General features: G+C 34.6%; 1 protein-coding gene across 2 annotated transcripts; it reads right to left on the bottom strand.

Moving 5' to 3' along the window:
• LOC131129245 (dipeptidyl peptidase 9-like) lies at positions 1 to 22,007 on the bottom strand. Of its 2 annotated transcripts, none has more exons than XM_058072565.2 (21): positions 21,738 to 22,007; positions 19,107 to 19,197; positions 17,683 to 17,930; positions 14,884 to 14,996; positions 14,464 to 14,649; positions 14,194 to 14,362; positions 12,553 to 12,663; positions 12,344 to 12,472; positions 10,284 to 10,345; positions 10,116 to 10,216; positions 8,518 to 8,704; positions 8,270 to 8,429; positions 7,326 to 7,405; positions 5,825 to 5,995; positions 5,475 to 5,610; positions 5,202 to 5,347; positions 3,827 to 3,973; positions 3,598 to 3,750; positions 3,384 to 3,526; positions 1,883 to 1,994; positions 1 to 626 (listed from the first exon to the last, which is right to left on the bottom strand). In XM_058072565.2, exons 2-21 carry the CDS (start codon positions 19,160 to 19,162, stop codon positions 534 to 536), a joined length of 2,703 nt encoding a protein of 900 aa, XP_057928548.2. In that variant the 5' UTR covers positions 19,163 to 19,197; positions 21,738 to 22,007; the 3' UTR covers positions 1 to 533. The 2 variants fall into 2 exon arrangements, with proteins under 2 accessions (XP_057928548.2, XP_078646505.1); XM_078790379.1 differs by having other exon boundaries at positions 14,476 to 14,649.
• Positions 22,008 to 22,199: the final 192 nt, after the last annotated feature.

Genomic DNA, 22,199 nt, shown 5'->3' with positions numbered 1-22,199 from the left:
TGGCCATCAGGCACAAATACAAAGCAATATAATGTAATATTTTTTTTTTAAAAAGTGGCATGTGTTTTACACATCCTGCTTGTTACATGTGACACACTTGTGCCTTTTTTGATTCGATCACCTGTGAGATAATAATAATTTGAAACAATAACAATAACTTATACCGGGTTACAATATGATGGAAATTGATTAAAATGTCCTAAATGTTTCTACTGACCAATAACAAAACAAAGTGAAGGATTTGTGTATGTATCTTTTCCAATTACTTCTCCACAGCACTGTTACGTCTCCTTTAAAGTACGCCGGACAACAAAAAGGGGAACAAATATGTTATCTTTTCGCCTGTGTTTTTGTCATTTTTACATAAAAAAAAATTATAAATATTTAGTTGCATGACTGATTTTAGAAAAGCTACGGTAAATAAAGGAAAAATGACGAGCTCACCAAAATCCATATAATGGGCAGAACTAACCAGAATGCAAAGCAGCTGCCCCCTGGTGGAAAGTCAGCAAAGTGAAAACTGCAGACAAGGTTCAGAGGTTCTGCTGGAGGAAGTGGAGCAGCGTGATCTCGTAGTGTTCTCCAGACTCTGGACACCTAATGCTGTGGCGTTCATTGGGGTACACCTAAAGATGGTTAAAAAAAAAAAATTCATTTGAACATGCATCAGATTACAATTGAATGCATCACATCATCAGTTCACAGTTCTACATGTCCAAAAGAAGTAGGAAGAAGCAAAGCTTATTAAATCCTACCCCTCCATCTGGTACTTTTACAATCACTAACTGTTACATTTGTTCACTTCCTGCCTTTCTAATATATATATTGTTCATTTTTAAAAATTTTAAAATATTTTTACAAAATTAATTAAAAAAATATTTTATATTATTTTATTATTTTTTTATTAAATTAAATTTAAAAAACAAAAAAAAATTTTATTGATTTATTTTTTTTTATTAATTTTTTTGTCACGTACCGAAGTACTCGGTGATATGAGCATCCAATGCCATAATGGGTACCATAGTAAGTGTCAATATAGTGATATATATAGCACATCATGACTGGTTCAAGACTCTTCATCCTTGTATTTAGCAAACATCAACTGCTTTTTTTTAAAGTAATATTTTATCTATGTATGTATTTACTAGTTTCATTTTTATTTTTTCTGTTTTTATTGAAGCCAAACCAAATTGACAAATGGTCTCAAAGTATAGGATAGAAATTTTCCAATAGTTATTATTTTTATTTACATAAGTCATTCTAGTTTTTTTTTGTAGAATTTTATTTTACAATTATTTGTATTATTTTATTTATGACTTTTATTTAAGTCTTTCTTATTTTGGAATTATTTGTATTATTTTTATAGACTTTTATTTAAGTGATTTTAGTTTTTTAATTATTTTTTGAATTATTGATATACTTGTTGTTGACTTTTATTTCATAAATTTTTATTTTGGAATATTTTTTTATGATTTATAAGACTTTTAAGTTATTTTAATTTTTGAATTTTTAAATTTTTTTTTAATTCTTTGTATCTTTTTTTTAGACTTTTGTCATTTTAACTTTTCTGTATTTTTATTATTTTTTAGACTCATATTTAAGTTTTCTTTTTTAGACTATTAAGTATTTTTTTTTCTTTTGTCACGTACCAAAGTACTTGGTGATATGAGCATCCAATGACATAATGGGTACCATAGTAAGTGTCAATATAGTGATATAAAAATAGTGACATTTTTAGCTAATTGCTTATTTTTAGCCATATGCATTATTTTAGCTGTTTAAGATATAGACGCTTTCTTTTGTATTAAACCTGCTTAAAACATTTTTGGGAAGGGGGTGTAAAGGCTTCAACTAGTGTACATTTAAAACTACTGTCTCCTACCTGAAGGTTGTATGGTTTCCCTGCCCGGATAAGTTGGGACACCAGGAAGTTGGTGTGAAAAAAGTGCACATTCTCGTCAAGAAACCCATGCAGGATCAGTAGCCTGTTTGGTCTGTGGGGAATAACAGCAGGTTATGTCATGTTTTATACATCGCTCTAGAACAGGGGTGTCCAAAGTGTGGCTTGGGGGCCATTCACAGCCACGGACTGTTTATTTACTGGCCTGTGGCATATTCTAAAAATATAATCTAACAAAAAAAAAAACACACGGCTGCACGGTGGTGGGGTGATTAGCGCACAGACCTCACAGTTAGGAGACCCAAGTTCAATTCCACCCTCAGCCATCTCTCTGTGTGGAGTTTGCATGTTCTCCCCGTGCATGCGTGGGATTTCTCCGGGTACTCCGGTTTCCTCCCACATTCCAAAAACATGCTAGGTTCATTAGCGACTCCAAATTGTCCATAGGTATGAATGTGAGTGTGAATGGTTGTTTGTCTATATGTGCCCTGTGATTGGCTGGCCACCAGTCCAGGGTGTACCCCGCCTCTCGCCCAAAGACAGCTGGGATAGGCTCCAGCTACCCCCACAATCCTAGTGAGGATAAGCGGCATAGAAACTTACTTAGAAACTTAGAAAGAAGAAAGTTTAAATAGTTAACAGAACTGTAAAATCAGCTGTAATTTTGCAAGAATAAAGTCAAAATATTGAGAAAAAAAATGGCAATTTGATGAGAATAAACTTGTAATATTATGAAAAAATTTTAGAAGCAATGACTGGAAATATTAAAGAATTCAACTTTCTTCAAAATTTTATTTTAGTAATATTATGATTTTATTCACATAATATTAGAAATTTTTCCCCAACCAAATTTTCAAAAAATTACAAATCTATTTCATAATTTTACAACTTTGAAGAATATTCCTTAATATTTCCAGTCATTGCTTATAAAATGACATTATTTTTTTCATAATATTACAAGTTTATTCTCGTCAAATTGCCAATTTTTTTTCTCAATATTTTGACTTTATTCTTGCAAAATTACAGCTGATTTTCCAGTTCTGTTAACTATTTCAACTTTCTTCTTGTAAGTTTCTATGCCGCTTATCCTCACTAGGATTGTGGGGGTATGCTGGAGCCTATCCCAGCTGACTTCAGGCGAAAGGCGGGGTTCACCCTGGACTGGTGGCCAGCCAATCACAGGGCACGTATAGACAAACAACCATTCACACTCACATTCATACCTATGGACAATTTGGAGTCGCTAATTAACCTAGCATGTTTTTGGAATGTGGGAGGAAACCGGAGTACCCGGAGAAAACCCACGCATGCACGGGGAGAACATGCAAACTCCACACAGAGATGGCCGAGGGTGGAATTGAACCCTGGTCTCCTAGCTGTGAGGCGGGCGCGCTAACCACTCGTCCACTGTGCGGCCCAATTAACAACATATTTTCAGAAAAGATTAATGAGTGTATGTGTAGGCTGAAATGACAGCTCTTACTCATTAGGGAACTTGTTGACATGCAGGGCAACAGAGCAGGCCTCGTAGCCCACTTGGTTGTTTTCGGGGGTGCCCAAGTACCGCTCGGTGTAACCGGTGTCGTAAGCCATCCACAAAGTCACCGGTGCACCCGCGATGGCAACCTGAATACCATAACAATATTCTCTTCATGTCATCGTTAATAAAATAGTTTCTGCAAAAATCTAGTGTTTACCTTGAAGATATCGGGTCTGTGAATGAGGCCCATGAGCGAGAGGAAGCCCCCATACGACCACCCATGAATGGCAACGCGATTCAAGTCCACAAACTTGTACTTGTCTGCTACATAGTGCAAACCTTCCACCTGGTCTTCGATCTCCACCTGACCCTGAAAACGAGATAATACCCCCCCGTACAGTGGATTGATGCTTTCATGGAACCTGCGTACAAAAGGCAAGCATTACCATTTTGTCCTTCACGGCTCCTTCAAACTCGAGTCCTCTCTGACAGGAGCCCCGCCCATCGATGATGAGCACAGCGTAACCAAGACTTGCTAGGATGCTTAGCTGCTGGTACTTCACACCCTTATACGAGTTATTCACCAACTGGACCTGGCAGAAAAGGAATATGTCTCTGGTAAAAAAAAAACACTAAAAACATATTAAAGCATATGGCGGCACGGTGGTCGAGTGGTTAGCGCGCAGACCTCACAGCTAGGAGACCAGGGTTCAATTCCACCCTCGACTATCTCTGTGTGGAGTTTGCATGTTCTCCCCGTGCATTGCAAGGTTTCCTCCCACATTCCAAAAACATGCTAGGTTAACTAGCGACTCCAAATTGTCCATAGGTATGAATGTGAGTGTGAATGGTTGTTTGTCTATATGTGCCCTGTGATTGGCTGGCCACCCCTTGTCAGGAAAAAGCAGTAGAAAATGAATAAATGAATGAATATTATGCATATTTTAGCCCCTTTGTGATGAGTTGTGGACTTTTATAGTGCAGCCACACATGAAAGCTTTCTAGATCTTCCAGAATCTGCACCTATCCAACTGGATTTCATCTGGTTAGGCTTATGTGCTATATATATCATTATATCGACAGTTACTATGGTACCCATTATGTCATCGGATGGTCATATCACCTCGTACTTCGGTACGAGGTGCATTATTTAACCCCCCCCCAAAAAAAACGAACAAAAAAACTGAAATGTAAAAATGTAAAAAATTAAAAATTAAAAATTAAAAATTAAAAATTAAAAATTAAAAATTAAAAATTAAAAATTAAAAATTAAAAATTAAAAATTAAAATCAGAAAGGCAGGAAGTGAACAAATGTAACAGTTACTGATTGTAAAAGTACCAGATGGAGGGGTAGGATTTAATAAGCTTTGCTTCTTCCTACTCCTTTTGGACATGTGGAACTGTGAACTGATTATGTGATGCATTCAATTGTAATCTGATGCATGTTCAAATGAAATAAAACCATTATGATGTGCTATATATATATATATATCACTATATTGACAGTTACTATGGTACCCATTATGTCATTGTATCACCTTGTACTTCGGTGCATTATAAAAAAAATGTATTATGGAAAGCAGGAAGTGAACAAAATTAAAAATTAAAAATTAAAAATTAAAAATTAAAAATTAAAAATTAAAAATTAAAAATTAAAAATTAAAAATTAAAAATTAAAAATTAAAAAAAAACATTACCATTAAGCAAAAGAGCAAAACGCATTCAACTGTCCATCATAGGAAACACCTAACAGGTTCTTGAATAGATCACGACAATAACCAAGATACAAACAATTAGAAATGAGAATAAGGATCTCAAACCTGAGGGCCACCGTAGACAAAGACAACAGTGGGATATTTCCTCCCCGGGACCAAGTTGTCTGGTTTGTACAAGAGGCCATAAATCTGGAAGCCAGACTTCCCTAAGAAGCTAAAGATCTCAGGATGAGTGTAATTGGGCGGGTAGCCTGCAAGTAAAAGTGAATGTATTGGAGAATGAATTTGTAAAACACATTATCGATATTTATTATCGATGCTAACATGGGAGAGAAAAATGAAAAACACACATATATATATATATATATATTTTAGTACCAGAGGGCTCCATCAGACTTGCCCAGAACTCAGGCTCTTTGTGCAGCGGGTTGTCGTCTGTGCTATTCAGTTTGTAGACATGCACGCAGGGTGTCCTGGTCAGGCTGCTGTAGTGGCTGACAAACATGTCAAATGTCTGTGCAAATGGACAAAAGAGGGACACAAATGAATGAAATCAGAAAAACAAAGCGATGCAATTAAATTCTGTGTTAATTAAATTTAGCATCTGTGCTAATTTAACAGTAGGAGTTGGAAACAGAAGAAAAATAACCGCATGTCAGTGTAAGCGGAAAAGATGATTCATTCCACAACGTAGTGTTATGCCGCTGTGTGTGTGTGCACGTACGTACATGGCTCACAGAGCAGCTGTGGGAGAAACCAGGCTTGGTGAGTCGTACAATTTCCCCCGGAGACTCGTAGCTCACGACGTACAAGTGATGCTCCAGGGGTGAGTCTTTGGTTCCCTGGAAGTACACCAGCTTGTCTCTCTCGTCCACCCAAATCTGAGGATTGGATGACCGCTGTATCAAATCAAGCATAAAACACAGGTCAGAAGAATATAAATTACTATTTTTTATTAGCATCAGCACTTTTCCTGCAAGGACATGCAACACAAAGTGCTTTACAGAATTAAAAACAATTACCACAATTAAAAAGAAAAACAATTACAAAGCCCCTATGAGCTGGAAACCTCATATTACAAATATACAACATAAGGTGGCCAGAAATATTTCAGTATGTTTCAGTAAAGCAAAATTTGTTCTCAATCAGAAATCACTCCACACTCTTTATTGATCTCTGGTTCTACCATATCTTACTTATTGTGTGGAAATATAGGCTAATAACTATAAAAAAAAAACTTCACTCGCTAAATGTACTGCAAAAAAGGCCAGTAAGGATAATTCATAATACCGCCTACGGAGAACATACTAATTCCTCATTTCTAAAATGGTACCCATTATGTCATTGGATGCTCATATCACTTTGGTATGTAACAAAAATAAAAAATAAAAAATAAAAAATAAAAAATAAAAAATAAAAAATTAAAAATAAAAAATAAAAAATAAAAAATAAAAAATAAAAAATAAAAAATAAAAAATAAAAAATAAAAAATAAAAAATAAAAAATAAAAAATAAAAAATAAAAAATAAAAAATAAAAAATAAAAAATAAAAAATAAAAAATAAAAAATAAAAAATAAAAAATAAAATGGATTGAGTAAGGAAGTCAAACAATGCACAATGATGAGCCAATTCAAGTAACAATACAAGCAGTTGATGTTTGCTAAATACAAGGATGAAGAGTCTTGAACCAGTCATGATGTGCTATATATATCACTATATTGACACTTACTATGGTACCCATTATGGCATTGGATGCTCATATCACCGAGTACTTTGGTACGTGACAAAAATAAAATAAAAAATAAAAACAAAAAAAATTGTAATTAAAAAAAATTTACAATTAAAAAATTAAAAATTTTACAATTAAAAAAAAAAAAATAATAATAATAATAAAATAAAAAAATACTTAAACTAGATTAGGAAAGCAGAAAGTGAACAAATGTAACAGTTACTGATTGTAAAAGTACCAGATGGAGGGGTAGGATTTAATAAGCTTTGCTTCTTCCTACTCCTTTTGGACATGTGGAACTGGGAACTGATTATGTGATGCATTCAATTGTAATCTGATGCATGTTCAAATGAAATAAAACCATTACCATTACCATACTTATTCTACTGTAATCAAATGTATGGGACCACCTGTATTTACCAAATGAGTGAGGCTTCGTGACTGCTTAATTTGAACAATACAAAAGCATATTATACAGACATGAACACATATATACAACCTTTGCGCCTTGAGTGGCCAACACCTCCCACTCTCCACTGGTTAGTGCCACCTCCTCCTTGATTGGACACTTGAAATTATCTGGTGAAATCACGTGAAGACAACTTAGAATGGAATTCTTGGTTGCAAAGTACACAAACGGTGGGGGACGTGAACAACATGGTGTTAATTTAGATTTAGATGTAGACAGACTTGCTATGAATAGTATACTGTATAGCAGGGGTCTCAAACATGCGTGGCCCGCAGGACACTAGTTTGAGGTCCCTGCCTTGATATGAAAGTTTGATATGGATGCTGTATGGTATCATGTACCCAGAAAAAATTATTACGTTTGATTCATGTTCATGTTAAAGGTTAAATAACTGTTAATAGTTATCCTCCCTATACATGTGGAAGTGGTAAGTTTTTGGCTATTTAAGTTGAAAGGAAATAACTTGAAGGCTACCGTTTAGGTCGCTAGCTCTCTAGTTTGCGAGTTAGCATGTGTCTCAAGACCCTGCAGTTGCGCAATATGTTGTAAATAAAAAGAGTATAAATGTGACTATAGTCGTGTTTTGTCATGTCTACAGGGCTCTAATAATGCTTTGTTCATTTTAAATCTGAAAAAAATAATTTGTCTACCCACCAACTATATGTGGTTTCTTAAGTTTTTATTATTTGCCGTTTAATTATTATTATTATTATATTTATTTATTACTGATTGATTGATTTTCTTTATTCTTGATTTGTTTATTTATTTTTCATCTTATTTTGTGCAGAAAAATAATAATCATCAGTCATTTTTCTGTTTTTAATAAATGCGTTTTTTGTTTTTTTTTTGGAAAACCTGATGCGGCCCAGCCTTGCCCAGACCCTAGCTCCAGTGGCCCCCAGGTAAATTGAGTTTGAGACCCCTGCTGTATAGTAATAATAATAATAATAATAATAATAATAATAATAGTATACCTGCAGAGTGTGTGTATCTTCTGTTCCAGTTGTAACTGCCACGTTCTAACAAAGCGGTGACCTTGTAGAGGTGGCAAAACCCCGTTTTGGACTCGTTTACAGTGATGAATGTAAACTCTTCGTCGCTGCTTTGGATGAACGGATGGAAGATATCATGGACCTAAAACAAAACAAATGTCACATGACTTCCTTTCCATATTACCGAAGTACACGGCGTTGATGGAAGACCATGCATCCCATTTACAAACATTGATCCAGATGTCACTAGTCTGTTGGTAAATGACGAGTGGGTGAACGGTGTCTCCCAGAGCCTCAAGGCGCCGCAGACGCTCCGGCCCAGTGGTCTGGTCCTGGTCCACAGGGATGAAAAGCGAAGGAGGCAAGAGGACCAACTGGAGATGCTGCTGGCGTCGGTCCATCATGGCTGCCCATGCACTGACAGAGGAGACAAGGTGTCATCACATGATCTTGTGTACTTCGGTACTCATTCATTCATTCATTTTCTACCGCTTTTTCCTCACAAGGGTCGCGGGGGTGCTGGAGCCTATCCCAGCTGTCTTCGGGCGAGAGGCGGGGTAGCTTTTATTGAGTTCTTCCTACATTTTTAAAAATGTTTTTTTTTTTCCAAATATTTCAACTTTCTTCAAAATTTTCTTTTAGTAATATTATGATTTTATTCACATAATATTAGAACTTTTTCCCCAACCTAATTTCCAAAAAATTACAAATCTATTTCATAATTTTACAACTTTGAAGAATATTCTTTAATATTTCCAGTCATTGCTTATAAAATGACATTACTTTTTTCATAATATTCATATCTCGTCAAATTTCAATTTTTTTCTCAATATTTTGACTTTATTCTTGCAAAATTACAGCTGATTTTCCAGTTCCGTTAACTATTTAAACTTTCTTCTTGTAAGTTTCTATGCCGCTTATCCTCACTAGGATTGTGGGGCTATGCTGGAGCCTATCCCAGCTGACTTCAGGCAAAAGGCGGGGTACGTGCTAACCACCCGGCCTCTGTGCAGCCCTGGTTCAGTATATTTTTCATCAAAATAGTAGTCATGCCAAAATGTTGTGTTGCTGCTGGATGTTCACAGTATCCGAGTGATACTGTTGTGGGGGTGCTGGAGCCTATCCCAGCTATCTTCGGGCGAAAGGCGGGGTACACCCGGGACTGGTGGCCAGCCAATCACACATATAGACAAACAACCATTCACACTCACATTCATACCTATGGACAATTTGGAGTCGCTAATTAACCTAGCATGTTTTTGGAATGTGGGAGGAAACCGGAGTACCCGGAGAAAACCCACGCATGCACGGGGAGAACATGCAAACTCCACACAGAGATGGCCGAGCGTGGGGAAAGACAAAATAAGAAGCCAAAAAGTTACCACTTCCACACAAAATAGGAGGAGAACTCATTCATTCATTCATCCATTTTCTACCGCTTATCCTCACAAGGGTCGCAGGGGTGCTGGAGCCTATCCCAGCTGTCTTCGGGCGAAAGGCGGGGTACACCCTGGACTGGTGGCCAGCCAATCACAGGGCACATATAGACAAACAACCATTCACACTCACATTCATACCTATGGACAATTTGGAGTCGCTAATTAACCTAGCATGTTTTTGGAATGTGGGAGGAAACCGGAGTACCCGGAGAAAATCCATGCATGCATGGGGAGAACATGCAGGGTGGGAATTGAACCCTGGTCTCTTGCTGTCCGTTATTACTATTTTTTTGCAAAGTAATAATGAATAATAATTAATAACAACAATAATGATAATTATTACCTCTATATTTATGTATGATTAGCCTGTAGTTGTCGTTCAAACTCACTATCGTCCATCTTTAGTCCACCCAGCTCTAGTGATGTATTCAGCACCGGGGAACAAAGTGGCGAAGGGCACAGGAAGCTCTTTTTCCTGCGTGCTGATAATCTAGTAGGAAACAAAACATGGATCAAAATAAAACTCTTTCAGTTTTTTGGAACGAGTGAGGACTTACTTTGCCGAGACTGTCAGTCTTGATTTGAAGTAATTTCAGAGTAATTGCCGGATTCTTGCTGCCTGGAAGTAAACAGTCATACTGTAACAAAGAGTAGTGGTGCCTCAATGTGGGAAAATTGGTGAATGACAGTTTCATACAAACAATTTACTAAAAGAAGGGTGTCCAAAGTACAATTATTAAAAAAAGAAAACAGCTAAAACTGTGAAAAAAAAATAACGCTTAAGAAAAAGTTGAAATGTTGATGCTAAAAGCTGATATGCAGGCTGTTTTTTCTTAAAAAAATCTATAACTGCATATTTTTTCAGCCTTTTTTGCAAATGATAAATACAAAAATGGCCGCCACATCCTTTCATTTTTCAGTATGAGGCCCTTAGTGAAAAGTTTGGACACCCCTGGACTAAGACTTAGTTGTCTTGATGAACTCTCAATTACTGTATTAAAACATAAATTGTAATTGTAATTGTAGCTGTAATTTTATGAGAATAAACTTCATAAACCTAATATGTTATGAGGAAAATTTTAGGAGCATCCTAAAAAATATATAATTCTTTTAAAAGTCATTATATTATGAGAAACAAAACAAAATAAAAGTTTTTATTGCTGGAAAATTAGGTTGGGAAAAAGTTTTAATATTACGGGAATAAAGTCAAAATATTCTGGTAATAAAGTCATAATATTACAAAAAGAAAATTTACAAGAATAGTGAAAAAAAAAAGTTTATATATTGTAAAAAATATTCATTCATTTTCTACCGCTTATCCTCATGAGGGTCACATTGGTGCTGGAGCCTATCCCAGCTGTCTTTGGCCGAGAGAGGCGGGGTACACCCTGGACTGGTGGCCAGCCAATCACAGGGCACATATAGACAAACAACCATTCACACTCACATGCCAAATGTGGCCTGCAAGACACTAGTTTGAGGCCCCAGCCTTGATATGAAAGTTTAATGTTAGTGCGGCCGGCGCAAGTTTGATATGAATTATGCTTGATTAATGTTCATGTTAAAGGTTAAATAACTGTTAATAGTTATCCTCCCTATCCGTGTGGAAGTGGTACGTGTTTGGCTATTTAAGTTTAAAGGAAATAACTTGAAGGCTACCGTTTAGGTCGCTAGCTCTCTAGTTTGCGAGTTAGCATGTGTCTCAAGACCCTGCAGTTGCGCAATATGTTGTAAATAAAAAGAGTATAAATGTGACTATAGTCGTGTTTTGTCATGTCTATAAAAAAAAGATTAAAAAAAGATAAAAAATTATCTCTCAGAAAATACTTAGCATAATATGTATAAATCAGGGGTCTCAAACATTCGGCCCGCGGGCCAAATGTGGCCCGCAGGACACTAGTTTGAGGCCCCCGCCTTGATATGAAAGTTTAATGTTAGTGCGGCCCCGCGCAAGTTTGATATGGATGCGGTATGGTATCATGTACCCAGAAAAAATTATTACGTTTGATTCATGTTCATGTTAAAGGTTAAATAACTGTTAATAGTTATCCTCCCTATCCGTGTGGAAGTGGTACATTTTTGGCTATTTAAGTTGAAAGGAAATAACTTGAAGGCTACCGTTTAGGTCGCTAGCTCTCTAGTTTGCGAGTTAGCATGTGTCTCAAGACCCTGCAGTTGCGCAATATGTTGTAAATAAAAAGAGTATAAATGTGACTATAGTCATGTTTTGTCATGTCTACAGGGCTCTAATAATGCTTTGTTCATTTTAATCTGAAAAAAATCATTTGTCTACCCACCAACTATATGTGGTTTTGCAAGTTTTTATTATTATTATTATATTTATTTACTACTGATTAATTTTCTTTATTCTTGATTTTTTATTTATTTTTCATCTTATTTTGCGTAGAAAAATAAAAAGTAAAATATTTGAGAACAGTGGAATGTTTTATCAGAGCTTTTATTGTAGAAAATCGAAACCAAAGCACTGAAAAAGTTTGTATATTTTTCTGTTTTTGTTTTTTTTTGGAAAACCTGATGCGGCCCAGCCTTGCCCAGACCCTAGCTCCAGTGGCCCCCAGGTAAATTGAGTTTGAGACCCCTGGCTTTTACCCAGTACCTGCACGTGGATATCGGTATACGTCGGTGTTGCACTCCTCCAGAGCTGGAGAAGGGACGTGGATGACATCAACCTCAGACTCATCAACTTCCTCATAGAGAATCTGCATTGCTTTTCCGCCATCTGACTCTGAGACGGAAATATAAACAAACAATAACTTTGAATTGCAACGCATCAACAAAGACATCAAACCTTTGCAAATGACTCACCATGCTGTGCAACTGGACGCCACCAGTATGCCGTGAAACGGTTAAATTCTTCTTGAGTGACAAAAGAGGCAACACCGGCTGTTTTGGCATCCTCGTTTGGTTTGTCAATGCCTAAAAGGTGATTTCCAACACAGTTGCAGAATCAAATCAAATCAACTTTATTTGTAGAACACTTTTCCTGCAAGGACATGCAACACAAAGTGCTTTACAGAATTAAAAACAATTACCACAATTAAAAAGAAAGCCCCTCCCTCCCACCCTCCAAACTAGACACAAACACAACACTAGGGAGACATGGCATGGCCGTCCACACTGGGAGGAGCCGAGGAGCCGCAGGCCGTGCCATCGGGGGACCAGCACCCGGGCCCCCTGATTCCGACGGGAATTTTGATGTGGAACCCCACATCAAAAAGGAGGAACCCCCATCCCCAGGGGGATGGCACCCCCTCAGCAGACCCGACACAGCCCCCAGTGTGGAGGACCCCCCCCTGAGGAAACAATGGAGTTAAAAGCTAAAGACTAAGAGCATAAAATAGGACTAAGAAGATTTTTTAAAATATTAGTTCAAAGCCTGATATTAAAAAGGTGTGTCTTTAATCATCTTTTAAAAATATCAATATTAAAAATATCAATAAATATTAATATTTATGTATTTGCACAAATAATTTAAATAATTTATTCTAAATATTTAATTAATTAAATTATTTCTTATTTATTTATTTATTTATGATTTATTTATGATTTCTTTGATTTATTTTTACATTATTTTTTACATTATTTAAATTATTCATTCTAAATTATTTAAATTATTTGTACAAATTACTGTTTACGCTGTACATTGTTCATATTTTATGTCATCTATTTATTCCCCACATTATTATTTATTTTTTATTATTACACGGGAGCCAGGCAACGACATTTCGTTGTTAAAAGCTAAAGACTAAGAGCATAAAATAGGACTAAAAAGAAATAAAATAAATAAAATAAAATAAAATAAGTTAGAAATATTAGTTAAATATCTTCTTTTAATCTTTAAAAGATTTAAAACTTTAATCCTCTTTTAAAAATATCAATATTAAAAATATCAATAAATATTAATATTTATGTATTGTACAAACAATTTATTCTAAATTATAAAATAGCACTAAAAAGATTTTTTTTTAAATAAAAACGTTTAAAATATTAGTTAAAAGCCTGATATTAAAAAGGTGTGTCTTTAATCTTCTTTTAAAAATATCAATATTAAAAATATATATAAATAAAAATATTTATGTATTTGTACAAATAATTTAAACAATTTATTCTAAATTATTTAATTCATTATATTATTTATTTGTCAAATTTTTTATTTAATTATTTATAAAAAATAAATAATTGATTCTAAATTATTTAAATCATTTGTACAACTTAATGTTTACGCTGTACATTGTTCATATTTTATGTCATCTATTTATTCCCCACATTATTATTTATTATTTATTATTACACGGGAGCCAGGCAACGACATTTCGTTGTTAAAAGCTAAAGACTAAGAGCATAAAATAGGACAAAAATGATTTTAAAAAAAAAGTTTAAAATATTAGTTAAAAGCTATGTCTATGTCTATCGACAAAGTGCAATACTGTAAGACTGATTTCTGACCTTTATGACAAAAGGTGAGCCTTTTTTCTTCATTCGTCTTGATATTGGTCACCCAAATGTCATAATTGTGGATAAAGCTGATGACGTCATCATCGGTGGGGCAGATTTTGGCATCCATGCGGGTGCCTGAACACTGGGTCATTATCTCAAAAGGATCCATGGGAATCTTCTGAGTAGACACAAAAGTGAAATCTTTCAACATGTGTAACCTTGTTTGATTACGGTAAAGGTAATCTATGAGAAAGCGTCTAGAAAATATGACTTTCATATTTGGGAACTCACGTTGGCTTCATTTTTCAAACCATCAAAGCACCAGTAGAGACTGTTGTTGGCCTGGAACAGAAAGAGGCCCCTGGATGGGTGGTAGTCATAGGATGTGATGCCGGACACCCCCAAGCGCTTCCTCTCCCGCAGAAGCTCCTCCTCCCGAGAGATGGTCTTGTTGCGAGGGCTGGTCTGGGATCAGGGTTTAGAGGAGAGACAAGTTCTGACAAATTTATTCATTTTCTACCGCTTTTCCTCACAAGGGTTGTGGGGGGTGCTGGAGCCTATCACAGCTGTCTTCGGCCGAGAGAGGCGGGGTACACCCTGGACTGGTGGCCAGCCAATCACAGGGCACAGGTGTCTTCATTGTGATGGTAATAATATAACACTTTGATGGCAGTAGCTACTAGAATAAAGCATGCGTACCTTAAAGTGATCCAGAATATGCTTCCATGACAGAATAAGAAGGGCCTCTTTGCGTATCTTCCTGGGAATGTCGGCGTAGAGTAATGAGTTTTCCCTCCTAGGGTATGGCATGCCTACAGTAAGAGATAAGTAAGTCGCTGAATCAGCAGAAAAAAAGCAAATATTATGTCAATAGCCATTATGTCAATAGTATACATGGACCCAAATATTCCAATTCACTTTGGTTTATTTGCTCAAACGGAAAGAATCGAACAGGAGTGGAATATTCCTTTAACCAATCCGATTGAGGTATCTTGTACCCGCTCAAACGGAAATTTGTCAGGGTGCGTTCTTCTTTGTGGTGTTTTTCTTCTTCTGTTGTTTATTGGCGGTTGGCAAGCGGCTTTCGTGTGCATTAGCGCCATCTTTGGAACAGAATCTAAACCAGGGGTCTCAAACTCAATTTACTTAGGGGCCACTGGAGCTAGGGTCTGGGCAAGATCAGGTTCCCCCCCCAAAAAAAATATCAATAAATATTCATATTTATGTATTTGTACAAATAATTTAAATAATTTATTCTAATTTAATTAATGTATTAAATTATTAATTATGTATTTATTAATTTAATTATTTATTACATTATTTATTAAATTATTTGAATAATTGATTCTAAATTATTTAAATTAATTGCACAAATTAATGTTTACGCTGTACATTGTTCATATTTGATGTCATCTATTTATTCCCCACATTATTATTTATTATTTATTATTACACGGGAGCCAGGCAACGACATTTAGTTGTTAAAAGCTAAAGACTAAGAGCATAAAATAGGACTAAAAAGATTTTTTAAAAAAAGTTTAAAATATTAGTTAAAAGCCTATTAAAAAGGTGTGTCTTTAATATTTTTTAAAAAATATCAATATTAAAAATATCAATAAATATTCATATTTATGTATTGTACAAATAATTTAAATAATTTACTCTAAATTATTGAATTTATTAAATTATTTATTAATTATGTATTTCCTAATTTAATTATTTTTTTAATTATTTATTAAATAATTTCAATAATTTATTCTAAATTATTTAATTTATTAAATTATTTATTAATTATGTATTTATTAATTTAATTAATTTTTATTATTTTTACATTATTTTTAAATTATTTATTAAATAATTTAAATAATTTATTCTAAATTATTTAAATTATTTGTACAAATTACTGTTTACGATGTACATTGTTCATATTTGATGTCATCTATTTATTCCCCACATTATTATTTATTTTTTATTATTACACGGGAGCCGGGCAACGACATTTAGTTGTTAAAAGCTAAAGACTAAGAGCATAAAATAGGACTAAAAAGATTTTTTAAAAAAAGTTTAAAATATTAGTTAAAAGCCTATTAAAAAGGTGTCTTTAATATTTTTTTAAAAATATCAATATTAAAAATATCAATAAATATTCATATTTATGTATTTGTACAAATAATGTAAATAATTTACTCTAAATTATTTAATTTATTAAATTATTTATTAAATAATTTCAATAATTTATTCTAAATTATTTAATTTATTAAATTATTTATTAATTATGTATTTATTAATTTAATTATTTTTTAATTATTTTACATTATTTTTAAATAATTTAAATAATTTATTCTAAATTATTTAAATTATTTGTACAAATTACTGTTTACGCTGTACATTGTTCAGGACTAAAAAGATTTTTTTTTTTAAGTTTAAAATATTAGTTAAAAGCCTATTAAAAAGGTGTGTCTTTAATATTTTTTTAAAAATATCAATATTAAAAATATCAATAAATATTCATATTTATGTATTTGTACAAATAATTTATATAATTTACTCTAAATTATTTAATTTATTAAATTATTTATTAATTATGTATTTACTAATTTAATTATTTTGTAATTATTTATTAAATAATTTCAATAATTTATTCTAAATTATTTAATTTATTAAATTATTTATTAATTATGTATTTATTAATTTAATTATTTTTTAATTATTTTTACATTATTTTTAAATTATTTATTAAATAATTGAAATAATTTATTCTAAATTATTTAAATTATTTGTACAAATTGCTGTTTACGCTGTACATTGTTCATATTTGATGTCATCTATTTATTCCCCACATTATTATTTATTTTTTATTATTACACGGGAGCCAGGCAACGACATTTAGTTGTTAAAAGCTAAAGACCAAGAGCATAAAATAGGACTAAAAAGATTAAAAAAAAAAAAAAGTTAAAAATATTAGTTAAAAGCCTGATATTAAAAAGTTGTGTCTTTAATATTCTTTTAAAAAATCGGCACTGGACTGCTAAGCAAAGTTTGTTTTTGATTCAAACTAAATTCCAAGACCGGACAGACGTAAAACTGGCAATACGGAGTTATTCCGACAAGCGAAAGAAAAACTCAAAGAAGTCGGTATCACGTGATGTTGGTGTTTACGTTTTACTGGGCATGCCCTATTGACTATTCTGGTTGATTTTCACGGCGCATGTAGAGAAAAACTCGTAAAAAAAAACATGGCTACTGTGGAGTGTCTGTGGTGTAAAGACTAGCATAGCAATGTAATATTGGTCCGTGTGGCAACACCTACCTTGTTCCTCCTATTAGACTTATTGATGTGTGAGGTCTGGTGATATTTTGTAACATTTTTGGTTAGTGGTGTGCCACAAGATTTTTCCAAATCTTGTGGCTAAAAAAAAAAGGTTGAAAAACACTGCCTTAGTGCAACCAGGCACGCCATCGCCAATCATTGAGAGCTTTCCATGCAACCAAGATTACCAAGGAAGTAGATGCGATGGGAATGTGGGCTGGCCTCGTCCTTCTTCTGTACGAAGCAGAACTCGTGCGGCGCCTTGCTGACGAGCGAGCTCATGTTCTTGCGGCTCCCGTGAATGATTTTTCGCAGATCCGCCCACGTGTGCTTTTGCACCTGGAAGGCGGTCGAATTCACATCGTCCATCTCCACCACTTCTGTGCTCTCCGAGAGCTCATCCAATACGGGCATGCCTGCCAGCGCCTCTCTGATGCTGCAGACACAAACAATAGCACTCAAAAATATTTTTTATTTTTTTTAATGATTTGGACCAAATTGCTTTTCTTTCTATAACATGTGTTTATCATCATCATCAATTTGTGCAATCACTGTGCAATACTAAGGCTCTAAATGCAATATATTAAGTTCTATATGAAGTATTTCTATAATGCCTCATATTAACTCACTAGCAAGATCTCTTGTGTATAGACCGGTCATATACTTCATCTCGTTTCATATTATCTACATACTGTATTTGTATATAACTCTGGCTAAAACTGTTGATTTCTTAATACTTATATTCATTTCTTTTTTTTTTTTTACTCAAATACTCAAAAAGTATTTTTAAACATAAAACCAAAACTTCATATTACAAATATACAACATAGCGAAATTTGTTCTCAATCAGAAATCACTCCACACTCTTTATTGCTCTCTGGTTCTACCATATCTTACTTATTGTGTGGAAATATGGGATAATAACTATAAAAGTAATCTTCACTCGCTAAATGTACTGCAAAAAAAGGTCAGTAAGGATAATTCATAATGCCGCCTACAGAGAACATACTAACTCCTTATTTCTAAAATCACAAATACTTCAACTTCCTGGATGCTCATATCACCTCCTACTTCGGTACGTGACAAAAAAAAAATTTAATTTAAAAATTTAAAAATTTAAAAATTTAAAAATTTAAAAATTTAAAAATTTAAAAATTTAAAAATTTAAAAATTTAAAATTTTAAAAATTTAAAAATTTAAAAATTTAAAAATTTAAAAAAATTTCAAAAAAATTAAATGTTGAAATTTTTAAAATTTTAAATTTACATTTTTTTTTAATTTATATTTTTAAAAATGTACATTTTTCTAATTTTAAAATTAAATTTTTTTTAATGTTACAATTAAAAAAATATTTTTTTAGAATAAAAAAATAAAATAAATAAACTTAAACTAGATTAGGAAAGCAGGAAGTGAACAAATGTAACAGTTAGTGATTGTAAAAGTACCAGATGGAGGGGTAGGATTTAATAAGCTTTGCTTCTTCCTACTCCTTTTGGACATGTGGAACTGGGAACTGATTATATGATGCATTCAATTGTAATCTGATGCATGTTCAAATGAAATTTAACCATTACCATAAATGTGACTTTTGGTATTAAAAATGATCCCAAACCTGTCCTGGTTGTATTCTTTCTTGTCTTCAGTTTTCAGCCTCTTGACCAGGTGCATAAACCATTGGATAGCCTTGAACCAGTCTCGGCTCCCTGAAGAACAGAACAGAAAGTTCATCAATGACAAGAAGACTGTCGTCAAATCATCAAAAATAATCATCATGACAAGAACCTCGACTAACTGAAAAAAAAATAAACATCAATTGGAAAGAATAACACCCTAATCTAAGCTCACATGCTATCGACACGTAAACTGTTGCCGTTACTGGGATGATGGGCCCGTTCGGAAAAGATATCCGTATGCTGCTTCATCCTGGAGCTGCGGCTCTTCATCCAAACACTGCCAAAAGTCCCGCAGGTTGATTCTGCCCCGAGAGTCTCACTGCGTGTGATTGCTGCATGACGCCGACACTTGGACGTCTGTGTCAGTACGCTGGAAAATGTCACATGTCCATGCCACATTTTTACTAAGGCTTGTATACTGCAAGCTGTTTTGTTGCCTGGATCTACAAGTTCCACTCGACGTCATTCCCAGAACAAGCAATTAATGTGTGATATCGCCAAAAGTCCTAAAAAAATGGCAATGACTTCAAATTTATACCTATAAAATTAAGGATTTGAATAATGCTCCAAAGATATGAATTAAAGTGTACACAATAAAGTGAGGCAGCACGGTGGAGTAGTGATTAGCATGTCTGCCTCACAATCTCCATTGGAATCTCATTGTGCTCACGTGTTCCCTTAACATTCCCGACCCAAATATTCATTCATTTTCTACCGCTTTTTTCCTCACAAGGGTCACGGAAGGTGCTGGAGCCTATCCCAGCTGTCTTCGGGCGAGAGGTGGGGTATATTTTTCAGTATATTTTTCATCAAAATAGTAGTCATGCCAAAATGTTGTGTTGCTGCTGGATGTTCACAGTATCCGAGTGATACTGTTGTGGGGGTGCTGGAGCCTATCCCAGCTGTCTTCGGGCGAGAGGCGGGGTACACTCTGGACTGGTGGCCAGCCAATCACAGCCAAATCACATATAGACAAACAACCATTCACACTCATATTCATACTTATGGACAATTTGGAGTCGCTAATTAACCTAGCATGTTTTTGGAATGTGGGAGGAAAACCGGAGTACCCGGAGAAAACCCACGCATGCACGGGGAGAACATGCAAACTCCACACAGAGATGATTCCGAGGGTGGAATCGAACCCTGGTCTCCTAGCTGTGAAGCCTGTGTGCTAACCACTCGTCCACTGTGCAGCCCTGGTTCAGTGTATTTTTCATCAAAATAGTAGTCATGCCAAAATGTTGTGTTGCTGCTGGATGTTCACAATATCCGAGTGATATTGTCGTGGGGGGCGTTGGAGCCTATCCCAGCTGTCTTCGGGCGAGAGGCGGGGTACACTCTGGACTGGTGGCCAGCCAATCACAGCCAAATCACATATAGACAAACAACCATTCACACTCACATTCATACCTATGGACAATTTGGAGTCGCTAATTAACCTAGCATGTTTTTGGAATGTGGGAGGAAACCGGAGTACCCGGAGAAAACCCACGCATGCACGGGGAGAACATGCAAACGAGGGTGGAATCGAACCCTGGTCCTCCTAGCTGTGAGGTCTGCGCGCTCACCACTCGACCGCCCTCCCACAAATATATATATTTTATTTGTTTTCCTTAAAAATATAGATTTTTTTCTGCAGCAAATGAATCTCATTCACCATAAATCAGTAATAATTTAAGAATACAAGATAATACAGATGAAATGAAAACCGAATAATGTGTGAAACTGATATTTTTTTTTATCAAGCGTTGTGTTTACCACTTATTCAGCGGTCCTTGAACACACCACTGTTGTGCTGTGACTGTACTACATGACTCCCATTCATTAGCAACGAGTGCCTATACATTGTATAGTTTAAATGTGTTTAGTAAGTGTGTGAGACATATTTAGGGCTTAAACCTGGACTGAGAGGGAGGGTTGCGGAGTTGTGTATACTGTTGTAGTAATATATTGTTAAAATGTTCACATAGATATTTGTTAAGAATTATTTGTGCTTTCGTTTTACTCTGATTCAAATTACGATCAAAAAATGAAAGTGTTGAATACCAAAATTAGCAACATTAGCGACCTCTACTGACCAGCGGCGAGATGCCATCTTTTTGGGGGGAAACAAGCACAGAGATGCATCATGGGACATGTAGTTTATAATCACTGTGACGCAGCAAAGACCGTATTTTGTAGATATTTATATTGTTTTCAAACGTCTATGTGCCAAATAACGAATTTAAAAAAGGTGTGGGCTTCGACGGTATGTTCAGTATGTTATTTGCTGCTGTTTCTGATTATTTCTTAGATAGTTTCTACCCAGCCAAAAAACTTCCTTGTTTCAGTTTCAATAACTTGACGCCGCCTACGTAGCAAAATACGCCAAACGGTTGTAAATGGGTTTAAAAACGTTGTTTCATTTTAAAGTGTTCATACTTTATATAAACTTGCGGTATGGTGGTAACGTCGCTTTAGCCGACAACATATGCTAACATGCTAACCTAGCAAAACACGACTTCAAAGATTTTTTTTAAAAGTGAAACTAATTCTGCTTGTTTCCGATTAAACAACACTGTACTTACTCGATTACGGGATGATGTCCACTTCTGTGGTGTGGAGAATTCATTAAAACATCTTATAAACAAAAGTAAACAGGAAGTTCACAGTGGAAGCAGACAGATTGAGTCGAATATCGATGTTGTCGATAATAGCCTAACTGTAATACATCGATACTGGGTTGATGTGATCGATATTTAGAGCTCGAGAGTAGTAGTTTTTGTTTCTGCTCGTTTGTATGTGATTATTTTGTCTTAAAATGTTCAATATTTTCATTTCCTGTAATCCTTGGTCACGTGTTTTGTCCTGATTATAATCATGATCAATACATTTTAAGTCATGAATTATTCAATGGTTTTGAAAAAACTGTAAAAAGTATCAGTATCGTGGATACCAAACCTATATTTACTTGGTACCTGATCAATATCAACATTTGCACCGCCTATTTCAAAAGGTTTAAATCAAGGGTGTCCAAAAATATTTTAAAA

This window comes from Doryrhamphus excisus, linkage group LG4 (assembly GCF_037039965.1).
Source record: "Doryrhamphus excisus strain RoL-2023G ecotype Guam linkage group LG4, RoL_Dexc_Guam_v1.1, whole genome shotgun sequence".
Taxonomy (NCBI): Eukaryota; Metazoa; Chordata; class Actinopteri; order Syngnathiformes; family Syngnathidae; genus Doryrhamphus; species Doryrhamphus excisus.
The sequence above is the reverse complement of the archived record's forward strand: the minus strand, read 5'-3'. Positions and strand labels throughout refer to the sequence as shown.

Coding starts and splice junctions, on each gene's coding strand:
- LOC131129245 (XM_058072565.2), bottom strand. CDS start 19,162: ATGCACCTGGTCAAGAGGCTGAAAACTGAAGACAAGAAAGAATACAAC. Junction 14,650..14,883: donor ATATTCTGGATCACTTTAAG/GTACGCATGCTT, acceptor CCCTGATCCCAG/ACCAGCCCTCGCAACAAGAC. Junction 3,974..5,201: donor TTGTCTACGGTGGCCCTCAG/GTTTGAGATCCT, acceptor CTTTTCTGCCAG/GTCCAGTTGGTGAATAACTC.